The 25,963-nt window shown below is 46.4% G+C and overlaps 1 protein-coding gene across 1 annotated transcript in view; it reads left to right on the top strand.

The window, feature by feature from the left end:
• The window catches only part of Enpp6 (ectonucleotide pyrophosphatase/phosphodiesterase 6), a 95,020-nt gene extending 71,167 nt beyond the window's left edge, over positions 1 to 23,853 (top strand). The window contains exons 4-8 of the mRNA XM_050147331.1: positions 783 to 924; positions 1,536 to 1,715; positions 4,643 to 4,780; positions 18,621 to 18,744; positions 23,648 to 23,853. Coding sequence (XP_050003288.1) covers positions 783 to 924; positions 1,536 to 1,715; positions 4,643 to 4,780; positions 18,621 to 18,744; positions 23,648 to 23,853 — 790 coding nt within the window. The remainder of the gene's footprint in view (positions 1 to 782; positions 925 to 1,535; positions 1,716 to 4,642; positions 4,781 to 18,620; positions 18,745 to 23,647) is intronic.
• Positions 23,854 to 25,963: the final 2,110 nt, after the last annotated feature.

The raw sequence follows: 25,963 nt of genomic DNA, 5'->3' as shown, positions 1-25,963 counted from the left end.
AAAGTGTTATGTGGATGAAGGAGAGAACATTTCCTGGACTCCTCTTCCTTCTTCCCCTAAGCTGACCATGGATATAGATATGGCTAGCTTCTTAGACCAGCACTGGGGGTGAAATGGTTTGGATTTTCACTATCATTGCTGACCCTGGGGGAGTTTGGGAGTTCCTAAAAGGACAGTTACTTTTAGGATTTACTCTGTGTCTATCCAAGAGCTAACCTATCACAGGACCCCATAGAGCACATGGCTGGGGTGGGTGTGTCTGCGATAACAGATCCTAAGGATTACTCTATCCACAGCTACGGAAGAGGCTGTGGCTACACCGTTTGTATTCTTGTCAGACAGACCCACAATCTAACATGTTTTGGAGACTCCCTCCCTTAAAGTCCACTAATAATTTTACAGTCATTTATTGAAAGTGACACCTCCACTTTGTTCACTTTCCAGTTCCAAAAGGTTATGAGAAGGGAGTTATATGGACTGTTCTCTTCCTCATATTACATCTTTCAATTTTCAGTTATTAGACAGGAAAAGCAAGACAGTATGGCCAGAAGAAGGGGTGACCAATAGACATACTTCTCAAATCTTGCCAACAAGCGGCTCAGGACTGGAAACCTTGAGTTCAATATCGACTCACCTTGTTTATGTCGATATGTGGGTTTTGACTGGTCTACTGGACTGGTTCACTTGGGGACTCTCACACCTTCACGAGGGTCAGTGGGTCCCCAGGGAGCAGCCCCCAGAGGATTCCTCCAACTGTGACTATCTCCCTCTGTTCCCTCCAGGAGCGGCCGAGCTGATCTGGCAGCCATATACCATGAACGCATTGATGTGGAAGGCCACCACTATGGACCCTCGTCACCTCAGCGAAAAGATGCCCTCAAAGCTGTGGACACGGTGCTGAAGTATATGATCCAGTGGATCCAGGTGACCCAAAGCAAGGGCAACTAATCTGGCCTGTTTCCCTGTCATGTCTTGTCGTCTCCCTGACTGCCACTCCTTCATACGTCCTCCAACAATTTCTTTACTAGGCCAGTGTGAGGCTCTCTTTTCTCTACTTCGTACTTTTTTTGGGCACCAAGAGACTCCTTATACCATGGATGGCCAGTGGGGTTTAACTCATCTAATGTGTGTTTTTGCCTGGCTTGCCTAGAGCATTGGCCAAGTTCTTAGTCTATTGACTATTAGTAAGTCTATTGACTATTATTAGTAAGTCTATTGACTATTAGTAAGTGTATTAGTAAGTCTATTAACTATTAGTATGTCTATTAACTATTTATTAGTAAGTCTATTGACTATTAGTAAGTTTATTGACTATTAGTAAGTCTATTGACTATTAGTAAGTCTATTGACTATTAGTAAGTCTATTGGCTATTAGTAAGTCTATTAACTTGTACATAGGGGTTAAATGTGGGTTCTGACTTTAACAATCTTTGTTCTCCTTTAACCGATAGCTTAAAAATGCCTCTTTACAAGCATTTTTGCATGAAAAGACCTTTCTCCAGTCACTGTAATGATGCCTTGTGTCCACCCCACAGGAACGAGGCCTGCAGAATGACCTAAATGTCATCATTTTCTCAGACCATGGGATGACAGACATCTTCTGGATGGATAAAGTGATTGAGCTGAGCAAATACGTCAGCCTCGAAGACCTGCAGCAAGTGAAGGACCGAGGGCCCGTTGTGAGCCTGTGGCCAGCCCCTGGCAAACACTCTGAGGCAAGACACACGGTGGTGGAGGGGAGGTGATGTGGACTCATCGGTCCCTTGTTTGTGCTTTGTCATTCCTCCTAGAGTTTTCTTAACGAACTGTGCAACAGGGTTAGGAGCACAGACTTTGGAATCAGCTGCCATCCACTTACCAAGTGACCTTTCTAAAGGTCATTCATTCTCTGTGTTTGTTGTACTCTATAACAGCATCTACCTCTCCTGAATCTCATAAAAATTAAGTGAAATAGACGATGCCCCATACTTTGCAAACACCTGGCACATGTCAGCATGCCCTTATTAGGGCTATTATCGGACAAACTCCTGAGGAGGCTGTCAGAGGCAGACTCTTCAGACTGAAGCTGCCACTCTGATCTGGACCGGTTTCCCTTTCACCAGGGGGCTAGAGATATAAAACTGACCAAAGAAGACAGCATAGGCCCCGCGTGTGCAGTGGGTCGGCCCCTGACTTCACAGCCCCACCCCTTAGGTTCTGATCCCAGCTCTGTTATCGCCTGCGTACAAGGCATTGACGAGTCTGGCCCCTCTGCCGTCTGCACATGTGCATGGCAGTGTGCGCCGTCCTAAAGCCCGTGGGAGTTCACAGAAACAGGCTGAGATCACAGCGAAAACAACGTATGAGCCACTCATACTCACGAAGCTCACCATCAAATGAGAAGTTTCCTCATTGGATGAGGGTGTAGTCAAGTTCCCACAGTGTGCAGACGAGGACCCAAACTCCCTTTCAAGAACTCAGTACCCATGCTCACCCTTTCAGAAAACAACAGTAGTTAGGGGTGGCGGGGGGGGGGGTGGTAAGAATGAGGAGGAACAGGTGACACTCTTGGCTGACAACCTCGTGTTCATGTTGGTTTGTCACCTCCTGGTGCATAGATGCGGTGCCTGTCCATCCCCCAGGGAGCTGCCATGGGCCAGGAAGCAGCTATCTTTCTGAAGGGGTGGGCAGTGCCAGCAACAGGGGAGTCAGGAGGAGTCTGGGAGATGCTGCCTTCCTTCATCCTAACAGCGACAGAATAGTTGCCTTAAGTCAAAGGGTCCTGATGGGAGCCAGACTCTGGCCCTTTGTCTCCTAGGCAGTCCCACCACCGCCTTGCCTGCCCTCATTTGAGGTCCCCCATCAACAGTACCACACTGCTCTCAGCCTTTCCCCGACTCACGAGGGAAATGCCTCCCCCTTTCTGTTTTCTCGAGCTCCGTAGCCAGGAAACAAAGTTTACACAGCGTCCCGGCAAACCCCCTAAATATGAAAACAGAAAGAATATGTTACGTGTTGGCAGGTTCCTGGGAAGCAACTCTGTCTTCCTGGCAGGGGAGATCATCTTTGTCTCCAATTTGGCACGTAGGCATGAGACTCCTCCAGAACGCTTGGGTATTACCACTCACGAGCTGGGAAGAGCATCTTCCAGCAGGACGTGCATCCCAAACCCTGCCAGCAGCCAATAGCAGTTGGTAGGGGATCAAAAGTGGGGGCTGTGTTTGGTGACAGTTGTGTCATGTGATGGACACAGCAATCTGCAAGACCTGGTGTGTGTCAGCAGATTTTCCGCTTATTCAAAAATAATTCTGCATTCTGCATACGTTGTTTTTAATCAAACAGAGGAGATTAATTCATGGAACTGTGAACAAGTTCCTACTCAGCAGCCCAAAGACTATTTTTAAGTCATGAGTGAATAAACACAATTTTATTATTAAGGAATACATATCTGATTTGGCTAGTGGCCAGCAAACCAGCACCAGCAGGTTGCTTTTTAATTTTAGTCACAAATATTTGAGCTTCTGCTAAATATTGAAAGTGTGTATAGACTTTACGTCTTCATTATGGAATTGGCAATGGGATTAGTAAGCAATTCCTGGTGATTTTAAAATTCACATGTGGGTAGGACATCATCTTGATGGCAAGTTAAAGAGCACTAATCTTTTGGCCATTTTGATGATATGTAACATCAGCCAGGCCACTTTGACAATTGCCTCTTAATTTTAGTGCATAGAATTTTGGATTTTGGTAAGTTTTGTAATATGTTCACCAGTCACTGATTATTTACAAAAGAATATATATAGTGTGTGTACATGTTTATATATATACATACATACATACATACACACACACTAAAATACATTATCCTTCTAAGCAGTATAGGATAACGTTGCAGTGCTCACCACGTATTTAATAGAAGTAGAATGTTGTCTTGACCTATGACCCTTTCTGAAAGTCTTTCCCGGATCCCATGAGCTTTCTACTCTCTCCAAAAAAACACTAAGAAGAAACCATTACTTATGGTATGGTTGTGTGGTTACTTGAGTTTTACATGATAAGAATCTCTGTGGTGTTTTCTACAATGCACATTATTTTTGCTCCGGCTGAGGTCTCGCGTCTTCCGAGTGTCTTTGCGGACGCCATGTCTGTCTTTACTGTACTTTGTCATGTCTTGCCCTGAACCTACACCGGTATGTCTTTCTCTCTCCCCGTTATCTCTTTGCTCTTCCGCTTCTGCTGTGTGCCTGGGCTATTCTGTACATACATCTACAGGTGCGCACATGTGAGAGCTTTTCATTACAGTCCCGAGAGGGGTCCATCTCTTATGTCAGAGAGCATATGGATCGTTAGACTTCCTGGATAAAGACAGCTTGATTTGCAAGCTATACAAAAGTCTCTCGTAGCACACACCGTTAATCTCAGCACTGGGGGAGGCAGAGACACGCTGAGCTCTGTAAGTTCAAGGCCAGCCTGGTCTATATTGTGAGTTCCAGACCAGCGAGGGCTACATATAAATCCTATCACAAGAAAAAAAAAGTATTTATTTTATGTAGCTAAACTCTGTGTGCGAGTGTGTTGTGTGTGCACGCACATGTGTGTTTATAATCTATCTCACAGATCTAGCATGAGTGTTCAAACAGCTCATTTTTGGTTTTCTTTGCAGATATACCACAAACTCAGTACAGTGGAACACATGACCGTGTATGAGAAAGAAGCAATACCCAGCAGGTTCTATTATAAGAAAGGGAAATTCGTCTCTCCTTTGACTTTGGTGGCTGATGAAGGGTGGTTCATAACGGAGGTAATTATAAAATCTATGGCATTCCTCTCATTGTTCAAACTCTATCCACAGCCCATGGGTAAGTAGCAATTATTGAGCTCCGTTCTCTCGGAGTTCTTTGCTGCACCGCTTCCTTGTTTAGAAAATCAAAAGGCTGGACCGGCCGTCTAGGTGAACACAAGCTTCAGGCACAAACCGACAGTTGAGATTGAGACTTCATGGCTCCAGATCCCCTGTGTTGTAATAAATTGGCCTTAACTAAATTACTCAAGCTTCTATACAACCTTAAAGCAGAAATATTACTGTGATCCGAAGCCATTGCTCCAGGGCAACAGAAAGCTAGGGGAGTCCTCTGTTGCTTCCACCAGGAGAGAAATGTCTAGAAAGTAGAGCTGCATGAACCCAGGCCCCCAAATTACCAGCTGGTTTTTACAGCTGAGATTGTCTTTCACTTTTTCCTTGAGCCCTAATTTGCCTCAGGCCTGCCCGATTTCCTCCTCCTTGTCCTCCTGGGCTCTAGGCTGAGGAGAATGCATGATCTTTATGAATATCCTACCTTCCAGAGGAACCTGTGATCATCCTGAGAGTATAGTCCCGTCTAGACAAGAGCAGTGCTTCAGATGTGAGTTTGAAGGTGGGCTGTGCATAGAACAGGCTTCAGGGTAAAAGGAGTAGAAAGCTGAAGCTAGTGTTGACTAGGACTCAAGAACAGAAAATAATATACTAGAGGCCACAGGTTCCTCACCCGCGGAATCAGGCATTGGGCCAAGAGAGCGTGTGACCAACCAGCAGGGCATGAAACCACAGGACTCTGTGACACGAACTTCAGTTTTTGAGCAAGACTGGCTCGTTCCTGCGCATTCACAGAGAGAAACGTTTGGTCACCATGAACTGACAGCCAGGCAGATCTGGTTGAAACCACTGGCAGCAGAAGGCAGAGGCCAGCCAGGCTCTTCTGAGACTGAATCTGGCTTCTGGTGTCATGCTGTTTACGGGGTCTCTAGGACGGAAGCCGAAAGGAGGAGGATTGTAAGTTCCAGGCCAACCTGAGCTCCGACTTTTAAAAGCTATCTAGAGACAAAAAGTGTTCAAGAGACTTCTAACACTGCCACTTCCAGAACAGAAAATGTGACTGTTTAAGTCAACAAATGTCCGGAGTTCACGTGGGCTGAGAGAGAATATTTTAAGCTATGCTTTGGGCGTGTGTCATTATCATTTTCTCCTCTCTCCCGCCCCCTCTCTGTCACACACGAAAGCAATACAAAATGATAATAAGAATACAATCCGTTTGATTCATGCCACATGTGGGGTCTGTAATACACAAACACAGTTGTTTCTCAGGCTTAGTGGAGTGCACGGGTCACCAGGTTAGAGGCCCACGGACATCAAGAAAGACCTCCCAAGTCACAGCAAAGAACCTACTTTTTAGTTTGTTTACTCTTGTTTCAAAACATCTTCATCTTTATAAGATTCTGGTGAAGTCGTTCAGAAGTTCTGGAGGCCAGCCCATTGTGAGGATTAATCCGTAGGGGGCCACCATCAGTGTGTGAGCATGACCCTGGACACCTGAGACCTGTTTAGTTCACGTGCTGATGGGCTGAGAGGTTACAGCAAGGGAGGCGGGGAGAACCTCAGGCTATGGGGTGGTTTAGTGATTTGGTAGAGACAAGTAGGGGGCTGACAAAGCCAGAGGAGGAGGTGGACACCCAGTGAGATGCCATCACAATTCCAGTGGGAAATGCCTTGAGTCCCCTCGGGGATGGACAAGCCTTATGAAGTCATTCCAGCTGGGAATGGCAATCCTCTGACGGGGGAAGGAGATTTCTTCCAATTTGGCAGAGGGTTCTTCCCATAAAGAAAATTTGGTATCCGGGTGTTGTACATTCAGGAAAAAAGATGTCTGTCTTCTTGAGGGATGAAAACAATGCCGGGAGACCTGAGGGTGCTGGTTGAAACATGCTGGGCTATAAGCCATGAGCTATCTGCCTTTCCATTTTTATTTTTGGCTTCTTGAAACAAAGTATTGCTATGTTCCCCATATAGCTTTACTATGGGAGTTTACTATATAGCCAAGACTGGACTCAAATTCACTATCCTCTTACCTCAGCCTCCTGAGTGCTGAGATTAAGGCTTGTGCCACCAAGTCTGGGTCACAGACCACGTGAACAATGGCTCTGATGATGATTGGCCATCTCCATTTAAGTGAGCATCTGGAGACAAATGGGCTCCGTGGTCGCTTAATCCAGAAGCGGTAAAATCAAGTTCCTGTTTTAGCTCTACAGAATTCTGCTTTTCTTCTCAAGATCACAAAAGAGTTGCTGCAGCTCCAACCTGCGTATCCACTCGAAACACCCCAAAGCAGGAAAGAAATGGGGTGACTTTTCATTACACATCGCCTACCATTATGGGATAGGTGTCTGTATTTCAGAACCACAGGTGGAAGCCAGTATGGGGGACCCTGAAGATAAGGGAATGCAGGTGGGGAGAGCTCTGTAAGGAAAGGTGTGTAATTATGAAGACGAGGTCTTCAAAGAAACCCATATACCCGAGAAGTTCTTGTAGGGAAGTTTCTGCCCCTGTCTAGAAACCATTAGCAACTTCCTCTTTGATCTCATTGACCGACTAACTGGTTGGTGTGACTAGAAAATTCCTGCCTGGGGTGAGATTTGCCACTGAGGTGTGCTGCACTACAGGGTAAAGAACCACAATCACAGGACTGAAGAGATGCAGAAACTGGGGTCAAGAGACAGGGGCCTCAAAACAAAACAGCGAGGAAGAGAGCCCTAGGGCATGGCTTCATTTCCCAGGAGACCGACAATCCACTCTAGGAAGCCTGCGACTACCTGCCAAAGCTTCCTCCTGTCCCTGGCTTTGGGCCCACCCATCTCCCCCCCACACACACCCACCCTAAGGGGACCTGAGTCATGCTTCACTGAATGAAACTGGAAATTAATATCTTCTGTTATATGGTTATATAGATTATATTGTATATTACTTTTGTATGTATCGCACACATTAATTTAAGTTATTAAAAACTAAGAGTCACCAGTTAGTAAAGATGCCCAAGTATTTCATGATGTGGGCTTAAGAACAAAGAAAACCCCATAAAAAAAGAAACCAGACCATGGACAACTACAAGAACAGTTTTTAAACTATATAATTAGGGGTGGGAATGTAGCTCAGCTTATAGGACTGCTTGCTCTATCATGCAAGCCCTGGGGTCCATCCCAGGGACCACATAAACTGGCCATTTTGGCACACACCAGTAATCCCAGCACACAGAGGTGGAAGCAAGGGAGATCAGACGTTTAAGGTCATCCTTGACCATACAGGAAGCTCCAGGCCTGCCTCAGAGACCTGAGACCCTGTCTGGAAAAAAAGAAAGGCGGGGGAGGAAGAAAGGAAAGGAGGAAGGGAGAAAGAAAGAAAGAAGAACTACTTCAAGAGGGAGACTTGAGGTATTACAGATACATAAAACAAGAGTGGTGGCGCACGCCTTTAATGCCAGGACTTGGATAACCAAAAATAAATAAATAAGTAAAACAAAAAGTTATTTTGAAGAAGAAGAAGAAGAAGAAGAAGAAGAAGAAGAAGAAGAAGAAGAAGAAGAAGAAGAAGAAGAAGAAAGAAAGAAAGAAAGAAAGAAAGAAAGAAAGAAAGAAAGAAAGAAAGAAAGGAAGAAAGAAAGGAAGAAAGAAAGAAAGAAATCAGGATGGGTAGGAGATAAGAGATGGTGGGGTGAGGGCAAGAGTAACCAGAATGCATTGTGTACATAACACAATTGTCAAAGGAGAAAAATAAATAAAACCTCTAGAATAAGTAAAGACAGAAATAAGAGTAAGATAAATCGGACATGAAAATCTAAGATTAGCATCTGAAAGATGTGTGTTGACCTGCCATGTTGACCTAATTATTATGGAACTGCACACTAACTCTCTCTCTCTCTCTCTCTCTCTCTCTCTCTCTCTCTCTCTCTCTCTTCGTTGTTTCTGATATTTATATAAGTCTGTAATGACAAAAAGCAAAGTGCAGAAAGAAATACAAAATGTACAGTTTGGAGGGAAAGGAGAGCACTGGAAAGTTTCGTGCTACAACCAAGAGAAGCTGTAATTGTTAAGGAGACCTGTGGCGTTAAAGAGAGGTCGCTCCGCACGGAACAGGGAAATGTGCTCACCAGTTCTTGTCGGTCACGCCTGCACCGTGCATTTTGAACAACTGCTTTCCCAATGTTTGTATGATGTGTACTTAAAACTATTTAACCTTTTAATCAAACAATAAATATATCCGGGGAAAAATGAGCATTGGCCAGTAATAACAACTAAAAAAAATCTTGAACTAATTGCCTCCTTAGCTATCCTCAGTTTGGATCGTGGGTACTGTTGGTCCTGAAGTGACACACGGGGACAGACAGTAGAACGCGGGTTTATCTCAAGGCTGCTCAGCACAATCCACCTTACTCGTATCGTCTATGGTGTCTATCATACATGAGCACGTGTTTCTCTAGGAAGTTACCACTGTCTATCCTGAGAGGAACTGGGGTATCTCCTTCACTCACATTTTGATCTGAGCACTGTGATTACTTTACTCCTGGGGCATACACCTTTTTATTTTCTGGATATCATATGAAAAAAATCTCAAGTGCTGATTCTACTCTAACGCCGTTCTCTGCAAAGTCCTGAAAACAGGCGTCTTTCGAACCTCTGTGGCCTTTCCTCTGCAGCCCTGGGCTGCCTATTGCCCTCTCCTGCCTACAGTCCCCTGAAAAGTGCCTTCTTCATCCCCGTGTCCACTCAGGACCAGAACTACTCATCACTCACATTTCCATTTGCAAATTTCTCTCCAAGTCAGAAGAAAAAGATGTCGTGTTTGGCCCTGTAACCTGCACAGCTGTCCAAGATGTGCGTTGTGGCCTTACAGACGGGGTGACACTCCATATTGGCAGACGACAAAGGCTCAGCCCTGAGCGCAGTCTCACCAGGTCTCACTCGGACGGCAAGGTAATCTGTGTTCTGGTTTTGACGTGATTAGAAGAGCATCTGAGTGAGGACAAGTTGATGCTCACTAGCAGCTGATAAAAGAGAGCCCCAGCGCTTCCTCGTGCCACGGTTCCCACTGACACTACCCCACAACCACAAAGGATCTGGCTTTGTTGCTGGACATGCCACTGCCCTGGAAGCCCCGCCTCTCACTGAAGCTCTCACAGAAAGAAGAGAACAGCTGAGAGTGAGTTCATTTCTTCTCACCGTCGTCTAGAGAGCTGTCACTGAAAAGACAGAGATACAGACTCCATTTGTCGCAGGAATAGGACCAAAGATCCAGAGCGACCCAGGTGCTCCATGACTTCTTAGGTCACTTCCGCTCCATATGGTTTACAATACAAGCTCGTTCCCAACATCTGTCCTTCGTCTGACCTCCCTTCCTCAGCCAGCAAAAATCTGAAGGTGTTCATGTTTCCAAAGGACTAAAGAGACAGAGGAAAATGAGTCACCAATAAGGTCAAGGCCCATGGTCCTCCCAGCCAGTGTCGGTTCCTAAGGACAGGAAGTAGGGTTCTTGACTCATGTCTCATCCCCTCTCTCTCCCTAAGAGCTGTCCAGTTTCTCTAGAAAAAAAAATTCGTGGGTGTTATTTCTTTCTCTTAGGGGATGAGGTCACACTCTCCCGCAGAGCATCAGAGCCCTGAGCAATTCGGCCTTCACGCCTGGTCTTCTGGTATTCTCGGGCAGCCATATTGCCACCTCCTCCTTCAACAGGTGCTTGGCCACAGAGCAGACAGACTGGCGTGTCACAATGTCCGATGCCAACCAAGGGCCCTCAATAGATACATCCAGTACTACCAAATATCCCTGGCATGGGACAGTTAGAACGACACAGGAAATAACCCAGAGTCGTTTCCACCAAACCCATGTCCGTTCTTGCACTCTCAACCATTAAGCCCCTGGATCCGAATAATCTCAGCCTATCAAACTCTGCAAATATTTACTTAGTGCCTTCTCAGGCAATGAACTGTATAACGTGCTAATTCCACCGAGGAGCCCCCGGGGAGTCCCCAGCTGCCTGATGCGGTCTAGAGAGGGAACCAAAGATCATTTCAGCGTGCTTGTCATCGGGGGTCAACCAGCGTGCCATTACAGATGTGTTCCACGTTCTAAAGACTCTAGGCTCCGCCCATGAGAGAAAACACTATCTGCTTGCCTTTCTGCTCCTGGCTTATTTCACTAAACGTGATTTCCAGGTCCATTCGTTTTCTTGCAGATGCGGAAATGATGAGCTCATCTCGTAGACCTTGAACTAGCAATACCAAGTGTGGGGGAAAAAAACTGTGATCATAATCTTTCTTTGACGCGCCAGGGTCTTGAAGGAGCTAAGTGAGCCTCCAGCTACGCACAGAAAAGGTTGCAGTAACATCCTGGGACATTAAGCCAGTTAATACCAGTTAATATTTTTCACATTGTAAATATAGCAAGGACTTTTTATTTTAAAATATTTTGGTCAACAACAGTGATAACCTCAATGACTATCTTGAATTGAGCCATTCCTAGGACCTTCAATCAGCACCCATGAATAGTGAACAGGATCTCTGGGTTGTCCTAACTCTTCCCCAATGTCCTTCCTGTCCGTCAAAGGCCAGTGATGACCCCCTCTCCCTTGATACACTTACTTGATCCTAATTATCCTCATTTGGGCCTTTCCTAAGACCTCAAATCATTCTGCTGGGCACGAATTTGCCTGCTTCTGGACTCTGGTCTAGAGTAGAGGTTTCTAGAGAATGGGTCTTTAATAAAGTCTTTTGAGCTTGGCCCCCACCCAGGAAGGGTATGTACTATGGTGCAGTAGGGTCACAGTGTATGTAGGTGGATTGGACAGATTCATAAATACCTAGACTGTTGCATTGTTTATTCTAAGACTATTCACTTCTTGGCTGGCAAACAATTACTAAGGAAAGGAGGGCTAAGTTGAGAATTCAGCTAATTCCTCACAGCCCTAGAAAAGAGTTCAGCTGAGAAAGGTGATTAAAACTATGAGCGGCGAGGCTAGCTTTAGTGAGCCCCAGCTTGAGCAGGACACTTCAGAACACATAATCCCCAGCCAGCTTCCAAGGGCCAATGTCTGTGGCCTGTCCAGGAAGGTGTCAACTGACTGAAGACAAACAAGATGGAGCAAGAGCCTGGAAAAGGATGGTGAAGCAAGGTGCTTTGTGCTGATCATCCGGATTCCTGTGTCAGTTAAAACCAGCGGGGCAAGCACAGACTCAGACATCTGCAGGAGGCCAATATCTGTCTACAGAGGAAAGACTTGCTTTGAAGTCCAGTAGAGGGTATGACATGTCAGGCTCAGTTCTAAAGCCTGTGGCAGGGAGGCCTAGCTCCAGAATATTTGAGGAAATCAAGACAATCTGGGCAGCGTGAGTTCTGAGAGGTTCCGGCAGCTAGAGTGGATTGTCCAGGCCCAACTAACGGAGCTTCAGGAAGACAGCTGTGAAATGCTAGAAACAGCTCGCTCTCCACAGTGACTGGGGTCACATGTGGAAGCTGTCTGGGAGTACAGACATCCCCACTTCCTCCTCTCAAAAGGATTCAACAAATGTGATCCCAGAAAAGAGAGAGAGAGAGAAAGAAAGAGAGAGAGAGAGAGCGCGAGCGCGATCCCTGGTCCACTTAGTGTTCCTCTCCACTCTGCCCCGGCTTCTCTTCATTCCTGTCACTAGGCAGTCTGGCATTTTCCATGTCAAGGATCAAGCCGCCCGCGCGCAGCAGGAAACTCTCCAAGGTCAGGCTGGGGGACCAAGGCTGAGTACTTAAGTCCTGTCAAGACAGAAGCCGAGCAACTGTTAGGATATCTCTTGGGAGTGTGCCACTTGGTGAACACATACCCGAGTTCAAGACCACTGCTCTCCAGGCGCTCCTAGGGTCCTGAAATGGGAAGGCATCCTGCCCAACACTTTTAAAAAGCGGTGATACACAAGCTAAGCAAACGGGCCTGTGTGTCCTTTTGTCATATGCACACGAATGCCTCTTCATCTTAGGCAGGGCACTGATAACAGACCAGAGCCATAATTCCATGAACCAGCGAGGTTCCTGGTGGTCCTGACAACAGCGTGGGTCACCTGTTACATAGCCCTGGCGACTCAAGGCAGCTGCGTGCCTGGAAAGCCTACCCCAGTTTGAGTCACAACTCACAGACGCTGGGTCCCTGGAGCTCTGTGGAGGACCCAGAGACAACTGTGCCCCCACCCCCACCCCACCAGAATCTCCTCTGACCTAGCAACCATCACCCGCTTCTGTAAGCAATCTTTAGTGAATCCTCCAACTCCCTGAGCTTCTCAGCCGTGGAAGCACAGGTAGCGGCATCTTGAGTCTTCCGAGCCACCCTCCACCCTCCAGGAAGAAATGCTTTCGGTTGGAGGCTGAAAGAACACCGCGGCAGAACACATGGTAGATAGGAGACAACGAACTCCTTCTCAACCCCCAAACAGATCTGAGACTCTCCATGTGCTCTCAGCTGGCAGGCCTTCCCAGCAGTGCCTCCCACAACGGGGACATTGTTGCTCCCCCTTCTCATCCTGAGACGACACATTGTAACTCTGTAGTTGCCCTCTTTTTGCCCAAGAGAAAGGTACCTGTGAAGCAGGGAAATGAAAGCACGTTGATTTTTTTAATTAGAGTTCTAAGGCATCTTAAGTAGTTCTGCGTTTTATTTATTTTGCTTAAATTTCTATAACATCCTCCCGCCCCGTCCCGCACCAAGATATTTTTTCGAAATAACTTGTGGAGGAAAAAGATGTATACTCATCGTGGTTTTGTTAGTCTGCTTTCTGTTACTGAAGCAGAATAACCAAGTTAATCAATTAGAAAAGACAAAAAAAAATTTACTTTGGCTCCCGCATCATCATACCGCTGTGGGAGCGCATGGCAGAGGAGAACCATTTGCCTTATGGTCCTAGTGAAGCAAAAAGAGGATGAAGGGGCCAAGGTTCAAATACTACCTTCAAAGGCAACCTTCCAAAGATCCAACTTCCTCCTCCTAGAGCCCACCTCTTAAAGGTTCTATCGCTTGCCTACGGTACCACTGGCTGGAAAGCAAACCTTTAACACATGGGCCTTCAGGGATTTTCCAGATCTGAATCCAAATCGCAGCAACAGTGGGAGAGGGAAGATGGTTAACGCAGAGCAACCAGGGCTCCTCAGGCACTAGTCAATCAGAACGGGGCCCAGCTGGAGAAAGCTGGCTGCCCAGCTATCCTGTTGGGTCAAAGCCGGTTTTATGCTTGATCATGCCATCCCTGAAGCTTTGTGGCCTTTCTGGGAAGGGTTTCTCAAGCTGTACCCAGAGCCACGTGGAAAACACATGATCTGACCCTTAGGATGGTCGCAAGAACAAAGCGTGTCTTCAGTAAATGATGAATTACCGATTAAGGATGCTGGATGAATGGTTTCCAGGGGGTCCCATGCTCCAGAAATGGGAAGATCAAGCCCTGATGAACCTGGACCTACAGAACACAAGCGTCCAAGAGTGGAACGTAGGACATGCTCAGGGTAGTCCATGCCCAGCCTGGTTTCCGAGCCACCACAAGGAACAGTGGGTGTTCCCTTCTAAAATTGGCCACCACAGCTGTGGCCTCCAAAGGCATCCCCCAGGAGGAGGACACAGTGAGGCCCTGCTCCAGGCCCTCTGGCCAGAGGGAGCATTCGTCCCAGTCATCAGAAGTCAGTCTGTGATTCGGGGGGGGGGGGGGACCCACAGAGGCCAGATGTTATCCTCTCAGCTGCTCACCCCCTGCCTCCCTGCCTCCTCAGAGGTGCCTTCCCCTGAGACTCAGCAGTCAGTCAAGAGAAAAGGAGTGCACGGGTGAGAACCAGACATCCTAACGTACACCAAAGACACAATGGCAGGTGAGTAAAATGAGCCCAACAGAACAAGAGCTCTGCCTGTGTGCAAACAGGAAATGACAAATCCCACGCTGCTCAGGCTGCTTCCTCCTTTCCCCAGCCCCACACCTCTCCTCCCACCTCCACCTCCACTCCCAGCCTGGTCTCTAGCCATGCTTTCACTGCAGACTAAAACCAAGGAGTCCTGCATGGTGGGATTTAAAGCAACAGTCCCCAGCACAGCCTGAGCAAACCTCGCCTACAGGTTCTGACTTGAACGCCACTTTTCCTTATTAGTGCCAAGGATGGTTGAAACAAAGCCCTGATCTGCAAATCTTGTCATTTTTTCCCCTCTGGCATCCCAAATAAAAGTCTGGTGCATCATAGGTGTCCTGGTGGTAGGCTGGAAGCAGAACACAGACACCAGGGGAAGAAGCCAAGTCCAAACCCCAAACCCTCACCCATCCTTCCTAGGGTTCCCTTGTATGGTGCCGTCAGCTTCTAGTTCCTTCCCACTGGGAATGATGGGATTGTTGAGTGGTGAGTGGAGCTTTCCTGTCCATTGCATCAGCCCACGTGCACGGCAGGGGCTTGGAAGGTTCCAGAAATGCTGGGGAGAACACACGGTGTGAAGATCATTGAATTCTACAGTGTTAAATGAAGAGCCAGCAACTTGCCCTGGTTTGCCTGCCGCTGGTCCAGTTTTAAAACTGAAGTCGACTCTCTGGAGTCCCCATGGCAGCAAACTGGGACAGCTGGTGACCTTGCTGGGTTGGCACCTCCCTAGGCGAGAGCCCCATGACTGTGTGCTATGGCCTGTCGCTTTCATCTAGTCTTGTCCCTCATGTGGGGACAAGACAGCCTTCTGAGGGTCAGGCCTTGCATCAGCAGCGTCCCCCAGGTCCTGACATGGAGGAGGAGCTATAGGATATCTGCTCCTCTTGATTGGCTCCTTGCTGCAGCCTCCTCATTGTGGTCACCTGTACTGCAGCCATGTGTCACACACACACACACACACACACACACACACACACACACACACACACGCACGCACGCACGCGCGCGCGCCTTTCTCACCTTTGACCAGATCTCTATGATCTGGTTACCGCCCCAGAACGTCACTAGGTGGCACTGTGTGGCAGTCCACCGTAGGGGTACGCATAGGGTCAGCCTCTCAATTAGGAGCCAGAAGACCCCTCCCCCCCCCAAGCTGCCATTTCGGATTCCGAACTCAGAGAACTGTGGCATACACCCTTCCTACTGCATAGTTCCATGTGTGTGCAGCAAGAAGAGGATGCACGCACAACACAAAGATTCCCAAAAATCACTTTTAAACCAAAGGTGTATTTACACATCACCTGGTCCACCCACGTTCTTTAAAAGAGTTAGTTCTTCTTTACATGATCACATTATTATTATTATTTATATAGGTAAAAATATTTTTTTTGTTTTTTTTTTTTCTCCTCTCTGAGACAACGCGTCACTTTAATAAACAATAGTGATTCATCTGTGACTGGACAATTTCCCCAATTACCTTCAGGACTGCGATCGCTGTTGTATTTGTTTGTGCCATAAGAAACGGTAGCCTTGTAGAGTCTAGCTTTTAAGTTAGGCTGTCTGTCTTTGCCTTGGCTGTGGGCACCAGACATACTACAGGACTCCTCACAAGTGAGACTTGGAGAATCAAATCGTCCCGCTTAGGGCTTCCAGCCTTGCTATCTTGGAGACGGAAAGTGGGAAAAAGCAACAGATTAAGCTAGCTGATGAAGCTGGATTGGAATGTGTTGTGATCCTCACTGCAGCCGGCGAGCAGACCAAACACGAAAGGCAGTGTAAAAGTCGGCGATGTGGTAATAAAGCATGTCCACGGGAAGAACACAAGCCGCAGCTGGAGGAGGAGGGTCGAGGCGTGATGGAAAGCCCAGGAAGCAGAGAGTCAATCAAAGTAAAGTGTCCTTTAAGAAGCAGAAAAACCTCAGGAGCGATTTACGGGGTGAGAGTGGATGAGGATGCAAGGTGCTGCGGCTACGTACGCAGAAGGAACCTTCAACCTCAGAACCAGAGCGCCCCGCCCCATAGCCAGTGGCATCTGGTGGCCAGGCCAGCCATTTGCTGAGCACCTATTGTGTGCCGAGTACTTAGCACACAGTCGTCTTAGAATCCCAAATTCCACAAGGTGAGCGTTGAGCATCCGGACATCTAACAGGGAAAGTGGAGTTCAGAGAAGGGACAGACTTTTACTTGGGATCAGAGAGAGCAGAAAACTAACTTCAACTCCATAGTCAACCCAAGTCCAGACTCTCCTCTCTCTCTACCCCACATGGTGGGTGAAGACCTAAGACATGAGAAGACACTTCACGGTCCAGTTTCACCAGGAGCACTGTGGCTTTGGGATGGTGGAATGTGTATGACCACTGAGAAGACAGACTTGCGCTCCAGTCCTGGCACTACCTCTTAGTAGCTGTGTGATGCTGAGACTTTCATTTAACCTCTTTGTGCCTTAGTGCTTTTAATTACAAATGATAAAGGATAAGATTTCCATACACGATGATTGTGAGCCGCAGGGTCGGCCCTGGGTGTGCTGCTTGACTCAGTACATACATGATACCATCGGCTTTGGGACGCAACCTAGAAATGGCTGGTTATTGTGCTGTTTCGGTTTGAACACTTGCCATGATGAATTCTCACCAGGAAGGTGATATGGCTGTCAAAAGCACAAGGTCTGTCCACGACAAATGGCTAGAGTTGTGTCCGACAGGCTGTGGGCTCTTCGGGACCCACAAAAGCTGTAAGCTCCTTTTTCAACATAACCTGAGCCTCTGGAACCCCAGAAAATACAGTCTCTAAAATGACCCGGAAATGGTGGCCCTGACACCCTTTCCCTGATGGAGACTTGTGGAGGCAAATGGCTAAAAACAGGGAGCAGGGGGCACTGAGTATAGAGTTGTCCCTGAGGGGAGGGCTGGAAGAATGTCATGGTGTGTGTTGTGGAAGGGGCACTTGGATGGGCTGAGTGGACCCCACAGGGCATTGATTGCTTTGCTACAAAATGAGGTGATTCTATACGCATCATATTTTATAACACTCCTTTAATATCTTGGTACCTGAGCATTCAGTTTTATGCCCCATACCAATGCCTGGAGTTACAGCAGACATCACAGGATAAAGGGTTCAGTCCTGCAAGACTCCACGCATTTACCAGGTGCAAGGACTGGGTCCCCAGGCGACCAACACCTATACCTCATTAGGCTAGACTTCTCACCCTCTGGCTTCCCAGGACTCAGAGAAGTGCTGTGCTGGTAATTACAGCCAAGGAGACACATATGGGTGGGAAGTGGGGGACATAGCACTTTTATTCCTTGGAAGGTGTCTGAACCATGCTTGGCAGGGTCGAATCCGGGGCATCATTTTGTGGAAATGAGATTTTTTTTATTGGCTACATGACGGAACTCAAAAGCCAGCAACCTCACTCTTTCTTCAGTGGTTGGGGAACAGGAACTAATGCGCAAACCTTCTAATCAGGAGGTTTGTTCCTTAGGTGACCACCCCCTCCTGCGGCTATTTAGCCCCCCAGTCCAGTAGCCATCTTTGCATAGACTCTAGTATGGGAGGAAGGCACTCATGAGGGCGACAAAAGTCCCTTCTGTCGTCCAGGAAATTCCGAGGGTCTTAGGAGCTCTCTGACAGGAACCTGGGATAAAGAACAAATCGGCTTTTATACCACAGACACTTTCTAACATCCCTTCTATCTCTAGCTGCGTTTAGTGGTCCAAACCTCATTACACCATGCGATTCATCTTAACCAGAGATGGTCAGGAATCTAGGACGCTGCTGCCAAGGGTCAGAGCTACCTGAAGTAGGAAGCGGTCTAGCTGAAGCTGGATGATCCCGGCCTCAGAGATATTAGCGAGGAAATCACACTGGCGTCAGTTTGCCCCACTGGTTGTAATTGTCCAGGAGCGATATAATACCGTTGCCTTTCTTGACTTCAGAATCGAGAGACGCTTCCGTTCTGGGTGAACAGCAGCGGCAAGCGGGAAGGCTGGCAACGTGGATGGCATGGATACGACAACGAACTCATGGACATGAGGGGCATCTTCCTGGCCTTCGGACCTGGTAGGCAGCATTCCAAGGAAGCAGCTCTAATAGGGACTAACCGCACTCCTACAAAGCTGGAGAGGTTTCTTTATGGACCCTCTTTATGAGCCAAGCTAAGCAGATCCATCCGCTCTCCGTGCAACATCTTTGGCTGGCTTCCTTTCAGATGCTTCTTTGGTTTGGCAACTGTGGCCAAAATACTTTTCCTTGTAAATTTTAAATCCTGAGTATAGTGCCGAAAATGTATTCCACATGTCTGTGATTCATTTGTTACTTAATTCATCGAGACGGTTTTTTTCACGGCTATCTGATGTCTAGAAAGGCTTATCAAACACACCAATTTGCTGGCAACTGTCAGTCTCAAGGTTGATGCTATTGCTTCCCAGCAATACATATCCACACCTGTGGGGTCCATTTAGAGTCCAGCTAGAAACTAGGATGGATTCAAGGGCAGGCTGAGAAATGACCTTGAGATTGACTTTGAGAATGAGCCAGAATAAGGAGAGATGTTTGATAGAAGTAAATTTGTTGATCTTTCCTTGATCAGATTATATTCCAAAGGTCTGGAAGAAAAGACAGGTGGGGAGAGTCTCTTTGGCCGCTTGACTTGATTGGTATGGCACTATGAACCTGTACAATGGAAAAACTTACCAAGTAATCTCACGAGCATATGGCCAGATCCATGCCTGAAAAAAAGGCATCCAGGGGTGAGGAAGAAGGGAGCAGTTGCTCCAACAGCTAGCAGGCATCAGGTGGCCAGTTCACAGCCATCCTTTCCACTACTGTCCACTCCTTTATTGAACATTCTCCCTCTGACATCTGTATTCCAAAGGCTCATTTCTGTGTGTTGATCAAAGTGTATCTACTCAAGAAAGTCCACCCTTTCGTTTCCAACTGTAAACCTGTATACTAAGTCATGTGAGCTCTGCTCTTCTCATTCGAGTAGCAAGATCAGCCGTGTCAATTCACCCTTTTTATTGTGTCTGTCTCTGTTTATCCCACTTATCACACACACACACACCCCAAGCTGTTAAGAGTCTGAATTTTGGGGGAAAAAGCTATTGGTGTCCTCCATGTGACCCCACATTTGATTCTCAAATCCCAAAGTCAGCCTCAGGATCAGTGACAGCAAACATTTATAGAGAGCTGGCTGAGTTCCTAACACAGGTCCAAGAGACCAGAGGATGTCTGAGTACATTGTCATTGGCCAATGAAAGTTAGGAGAGCTTCCTGTTGGCCAAGCCCAGAACTTGCAGAATTTCAGTGCAAGAGGAATTAAGAACAGAGCTTTCAGGACTATGTTGAGGTCTGTTGTAGATCAGAAAGAAGACATTCCAAGGTCATGGAGAACGTCAATCATCAGGATTTTCAGTCAAAAATGTCAGCACTTTCTTCCCCAGAAGAGGGAAGTAAGGTCAAGAATGCCGAACACTTTTCTGTTGGACTGTATATAAGCAAGTCTCATGTGTGTTTTAAAGCATAAGTCGCTCTATCCCCACATCAAGAATTCTAAATGAAATGCCCAGCCTGGCGCTAACTTAGAGTTAAATCCACCAGGGATGTTTTGTCCATTAGCAGACACCTCTGTCATCAGCTCCTTTCAAATGGAAAGCCCTCAGTATTTCACAGACAGAAAGACAACCCCGGAAGAAAATGGGCTGAGCTAATTGCAAAATGTTTTCTTGAGAGCCTTGCAAACCATCACATTCCAGGCTTCAATTCTCATGAAAGATTAAATAGCTTTACACACCGACTGTTTACTCAGAAGAATATTTAAGCGTGAGCCCTTTAATAGGTATCTAGCTGCACTTGCAGATAAAGGTGCATACCTCCTAATTCACTGTGCTTCTTCCTTGGGGAGGAAACTGGGCATCATTGTGGCTGCCCAGATACCAGCCTTCCAAGCCAGTAAGTCTGGCCCAGCAGAGAGAAAGGAAAATAATTCTGAAGACAGCCTCTCTGTGGTTAATCCCAGTTTCTAATTTCAACTACCTGGTTCTGTCCAGGAGAACTGAGATTGCAGGAGCAGGAATCGGCAAGTGGGCACAACCCTGCAAGCCCCCTCTCAGGGCTACAGATGAAGGTAGAAGGTGGCTGGGCACAGCGCAGGCCTACTGGGCCTTTTATACCCAAATGTAATGCTCATGTGTCAGCCTGTGGGAAAAATTTAGGTTCAAATCTAGGTTCAAAGAGTCATCTTGAGCTAGTGGAACTTGGTGAAAGCCTTCCAGATCAGACTAGGTGTTGGTCATCTACCAGGGAATTTTCTAAAAGTTTGCATGTCTTTGACTTGAGCTCAAAAGTCCGTGCCTTTAGAACGGAAGGTCATGAACTAGATCAAAAAATCGGTGTTCTCCTGCTGAACAGGCAGAGGCATTGGGCACAGTTTTGCCTTCTCAGTCAGATTTCAAATATGATCATCCTCCCTGGGACTCTGTCAGGACTTCATCTCCACTGTTCTTTTTGTCTTTGAAACACGGATTTTTGAAAGGTCAGAGAAGGACCCCTCGCATCTCCCCCCCCCCATACACACACCACCTGATGGTGATTTGCCCTCGTGTGGAGAACAGTGTGACCTTCACATCCAGGTCACACGGCACAGCAGCAGGAAAGAAGAAAGCTGCTCCCATGACCCTTGGACAGTCTTTCCATTGATCCCGTAGGCTGTGGTGGGTTCACGCGGTGTCACCACCACCCTCATCCTATTACATAATTCTCCTTGACATTGGGAGAGGCCTCCTTTGCATTTTCCTGACCTTCTTTAAGTTCTCATGTTTAAAACTAGTTTTACTTTGAAGCAATTCAGACCCTTAGTCTCCCTTCCTCACAAGAAAATGAACCTGCTAAGCCATTTATAAGGTTATAATTTTTCAACCCTATTTTTTTCTTGCTGCCACCTACTGTACTTATTTATTAATAATAATGGCTGTTATGTCTGACATTATGATTTAGGTGCTATTTCCCACACCCTGTAGAGTGCTGGTTTACCTCTTCACACTGAATTCAACTTAATTCTCCAAAGTTAGCAAAACCCATTTCTTGAAAAGTTTCCCTAGATCTCACACACTGGGTGCCAGGGGCTTCTGTCTATAACTTTCTTCCATAATTATAATTTCAGGGGCAGAATTGGAGTCAGTACTGTACTTCCAGAAGATTCTGATATGTTGTTTGTGCCTTTTAAATTTTAGTGTATCTGATCATTTTAGCAGAGCACATGAAATGATTGTTTTCTGAAACAGAAAGTCAGGAATCTCAGGTCCCGTTTCTCCTGTAAAAATCTAAGATGGACATTAAAAGCACAGGCCTCTGTTCATGGATCAAAACTCTACCCTGAACTCAACCTGAGCATAGCTTGGGATATTTTGTTAGACATTTTGTTTGGGGCCTAAACTCAAAGTTGCTCCTTTATGTTGTATTCAGATTATCACTGTCTAATGCAGTGGTTCTCAACCTATGGTTCGTGACCCCTTTGGGAGTCAAATTACCCTTCCGCAGGGGTCACCTAAGAGCATAGGAAACCACAGATTTTACATTAAGATTAACAACAGTAGGAAAATTGCATTTATGAAGTAGCAATGAAAGTAATTTCACGGTCAGGAGACACCACAACATGAGGAACTGTATTAACTGGTTGCAGCATTAGGAAGGTTGAAAGCCATGGGTCTAAAGGAATAGGGCTCCATCTTCATTACCTGTCCCATGGGGAAGCAACAGGCACACTGGTCCAACTGCTTGGAACATCACCTTTTGTGCCCCTGGAGAACAGCGCTCTGCATGATCAGCCTCTGTTTTACACACCTGTGTTTAATGCCCTCTGCCTGCACAGGATCTGGGGAGAGGCACAATGCCCTGACCTCCAGAGGTCACTTGAAGTCTTCCCTGAAATCTCAACTCCAATACCAGTTAGCTCATTTTCCCTAAGGCTAAATTACTTCATCAGTTTCCAAAAGGCTCCCATACATAGTTAATTCTCTAAATTTATTGAGAATATTACTGCCATTACTGGTGAGCTGTCAGTTCCCAGAAGGCTTCATGGGCCATAGAGAACTGTGACTTTGGCAGACACAGGCAGAGAGAGACATTCTCAAGTTGCCATAGGTGCTCTGGAAAGCACCGTAGGTACTAGCCCCCAGCTAGCCAGAAGTCCTAGAAGATAGCCATGATGTTTTCAAAGAACCCAGCAAAGCAGTCTGACTTCTTTGACCACACTGGCTTCCCAATGCTCTAAGGAAATGGAGCGCCTTAGCTGGCCTGTCTCCCTTTGCAGGAATGCTTCATTGTAACAGAAGTATAGGAAACTTAGTCACAAAGAAGCCTGTCTGCTAACTTGTCTTCTGAAGGGTCTCATCTCTATGTCCGATAGAAGAGTGTACACAGGTTTTTTTTGGGGGGGTGGGCAGCTCCCAAATAATAACATGGAGACTTACTATGAATTATGAAAGCTCGACCTTAGATTAGGCTTGTCCCATTAGCTCTTAGAACTTAAATTCATTCATGTTTTTATTAACCTACATTCTACCACGTGGCTTTTACCTCTCTCCCATTCTGTGTGTCTGTCTTGTTCTGCATCTCAGTGGTGTCTCCTGTAATTGCTCCTCCTCTTCCTCTCTCTCTCTCTCTCTCTCTAGATGTCCCACCTATCCTCCCCACACAGCTATTGGTCATTTAGCTCTTCATTAAACCAATCAGAAGGTGCCTTAGCAGAGACGCATCTTTACAGTGTAAACAAATATTCTAAAAACAGGTTTGTTCCTTTACAGCCTACAACTGTCCACAGATGCTTCCTCTTTTATAATCACTTAGGCACAGGGAGGGAGCTGACTTTCCTGGAGCCTGGGCAGAGTTTCTCCATCCTTGAGTCAACTTTCCTTTTTCTGAGTAACCAATCATGACCACCTGCTTGTCTGTTTTTGCCTTTTAGATTTCAAGTCCAACTTCAGAGCTGCTCCGATCAGATCTGTGGACGTCTACAACATTATGTGCAATGTAGCAGGCATCACCCCACTGCCCAACAATGGGTCCTGGTCCAGGGTTGTGTGCATGCTGAAGGGTCAGACCAGCTTGGCTCCATCTGTTTCACTGAACCACTGTGCCCTGGTCTTGATTCTCCTCTTATGCTTTGTATAGCTGGTCGGATTACTCATTCCAAAACGCTGCTGCAGTGAGGCCTGCCACCAGCACGGGACAGTTTTCATTTTCTTTATCAATAATAGCTTATTAACACAATCAAGGCCATTAAAGTTATATATACATCATTCTTGGATGATTATGTACACATAAAAAATTTCTTAAACTGTTTTACCTAAGTTTGACATTTTTACCTTTTCATTCTTATCACTATTCAGTTTTCTCCCTTTCTTTGCACATCCTACAGAAGATAGCGATGTCTGTCCCAGCAACAGCCAAACTTTAAATGGGTATCCTGTAGTCATCCTCAGTCCCACATCGTGCCTTGCCCTGTCCATCAGGCCCTCTGGGTTCAGTCTACATCCAAGGGTTCATATTTGGCGATCTGCAGCCAAAATTCTGCACTGTCTTCTCTATTCCAGAAAGAGGAGGGCTAGCTACAGGAAAGCAGTACGTGCTGTCTGTTTCTGCCATGGTGCATGGTGTTTTTATAACACCATCTCAGAAAGCACATAGGCCATTAGAGATCACTGATCAACCAATTGGGGGTATCTAAACACTAGACAACTCATAGAACCGGTGGAAGCCATGATTTCCTCTCTCAAAATCTGTGAACACAATAGCTTTTCAGTTTCACTGAGTGCAACCTTGCAGAGTTCCGTGAGACTTCATACACAATCTCTGACCTGAGTCTGACTGCTTACTTCCCACAGACACTGGCACCCTTTAGCTCTGGGGTCGGGGTGGAAAGCAGGTAAACACCTGATATGTCAGCGTGGGCTTAGGAAGGAAGAGATGGCTCCACAATAATAGTATGAACATTAGAAATCATACCTCACTGCTAGGAATGGTGATATGTCAAATGCAAGTTCATATTTCAGGAGTCCAGAAGACAAGTGTAAAAAGAGTTGACTTTATTTTTAAAACAATTAGAGGCACACATACATTCTTCTACATATGATAGTTAGACTTAGGAGTTTCACTTTTTTTCCTTTCTTTCTTTTTTTTTTGTTTGTTTGTTTTGTTTTTTCAAGTCAAGGTTTCTCTGTGTAGTTTTGGAGCCTGTCCTGGGACTCACTCTATAGACCAGGCTGGCCTCCAACTGGCAGAAATCTGCCTGCCTCTGCCTCCCAAGGGCTGGGATTAAAGGCGTGTGCCACCACCACCCAACTTGGATTTTTTTTTCCTTTTTTATGGTGAGGCAGAAAGACACCTTCCATAGAATGCAATCTGAATTTTGATCTTGAGCATTTTCTCAGCCTAGTATTACGCAATACGACACTGTCTCACAAGGCTGGCCAGAAGCGGCAGCGAACCACCGCTCCCACCCGGCCACGCGATCCCGGGTGTAAACACACCGTACCTGAGAGCGCTGTGTGTTGCCACACTATGAGGTTCTGTAGGATGGGGTATTAAATTCATCTTGACTAAATAATATTTCCGGTACATGGTGGTTCTGTTGGGGTGTGACCCCACTGTTAGTTGAGGATGTAACGATGTACGTTGTACATCTTGTTGCGTAGGATCCGAAATGAACTGACCGCAGATGATTCACTAAGTGACGCTGCCTTGGGAAAGGACAGAACAGCAGAACTCAGGAGGAGGAAGCCTTTGTCTGGTGCTCGCCTTGACAAAACAGCTCCCGGGTTTGCCGAAGATGAAGTACCCGTGGTGCAGAGCAAAAGATCACCGCTGAAAACTGGCACGTTTAGCCTCACAAAAAGACTTCTAAGGATTTATGTAATGTGTTTTTAAAGCTCCAACAAGCCATGGAATCAACTGGGAAGGAGGCGAATCGGCCTTTGTTGTGTGCTTGAGAGCAAATTAGTACTTTCAGAACACTGATACGAACCATGGAAACAGACATCTATTGTTCAAAGTTTTCTCTCCCCCCCTCCCCCCCCCCAATGGTGTTTTGTTGAATTCCAGGAAGCGGGGCTTGACTTCCTCTACAGAAGAAGGGCTTTCTGAGAGACAGTCAAGTGATTAAATTAAAAGTGAATCATTAAAATCAAGAGGGGATAATAAGATTGTACACAATGTTGCAGCATTTTTCTTTCTTGGTCTGTTCTGTTCTTTCCTTCACTCATCCTTAAAAACACTTAAGTTA

Source organism: Alexandromys fortis, unplaced genomic scaffold (genome assembly GCF_014885135.2).
Source record: "Alexandromys fortis isolate MF-2015 unplaced genomic scaffold, M_Fortis_MF-2015_v1.1 scaffold_32, whole genome shotgun sequence".
Lineage (NCBI taxonomy): Eukaryota > Metazoa > Chordata > Mammalia > Rodentia > Cricetidae > Alexandromys > Alexandromys fortis.
This window is presented reverse-complemented; position numbering and strand designations above follow the sequence as displayed.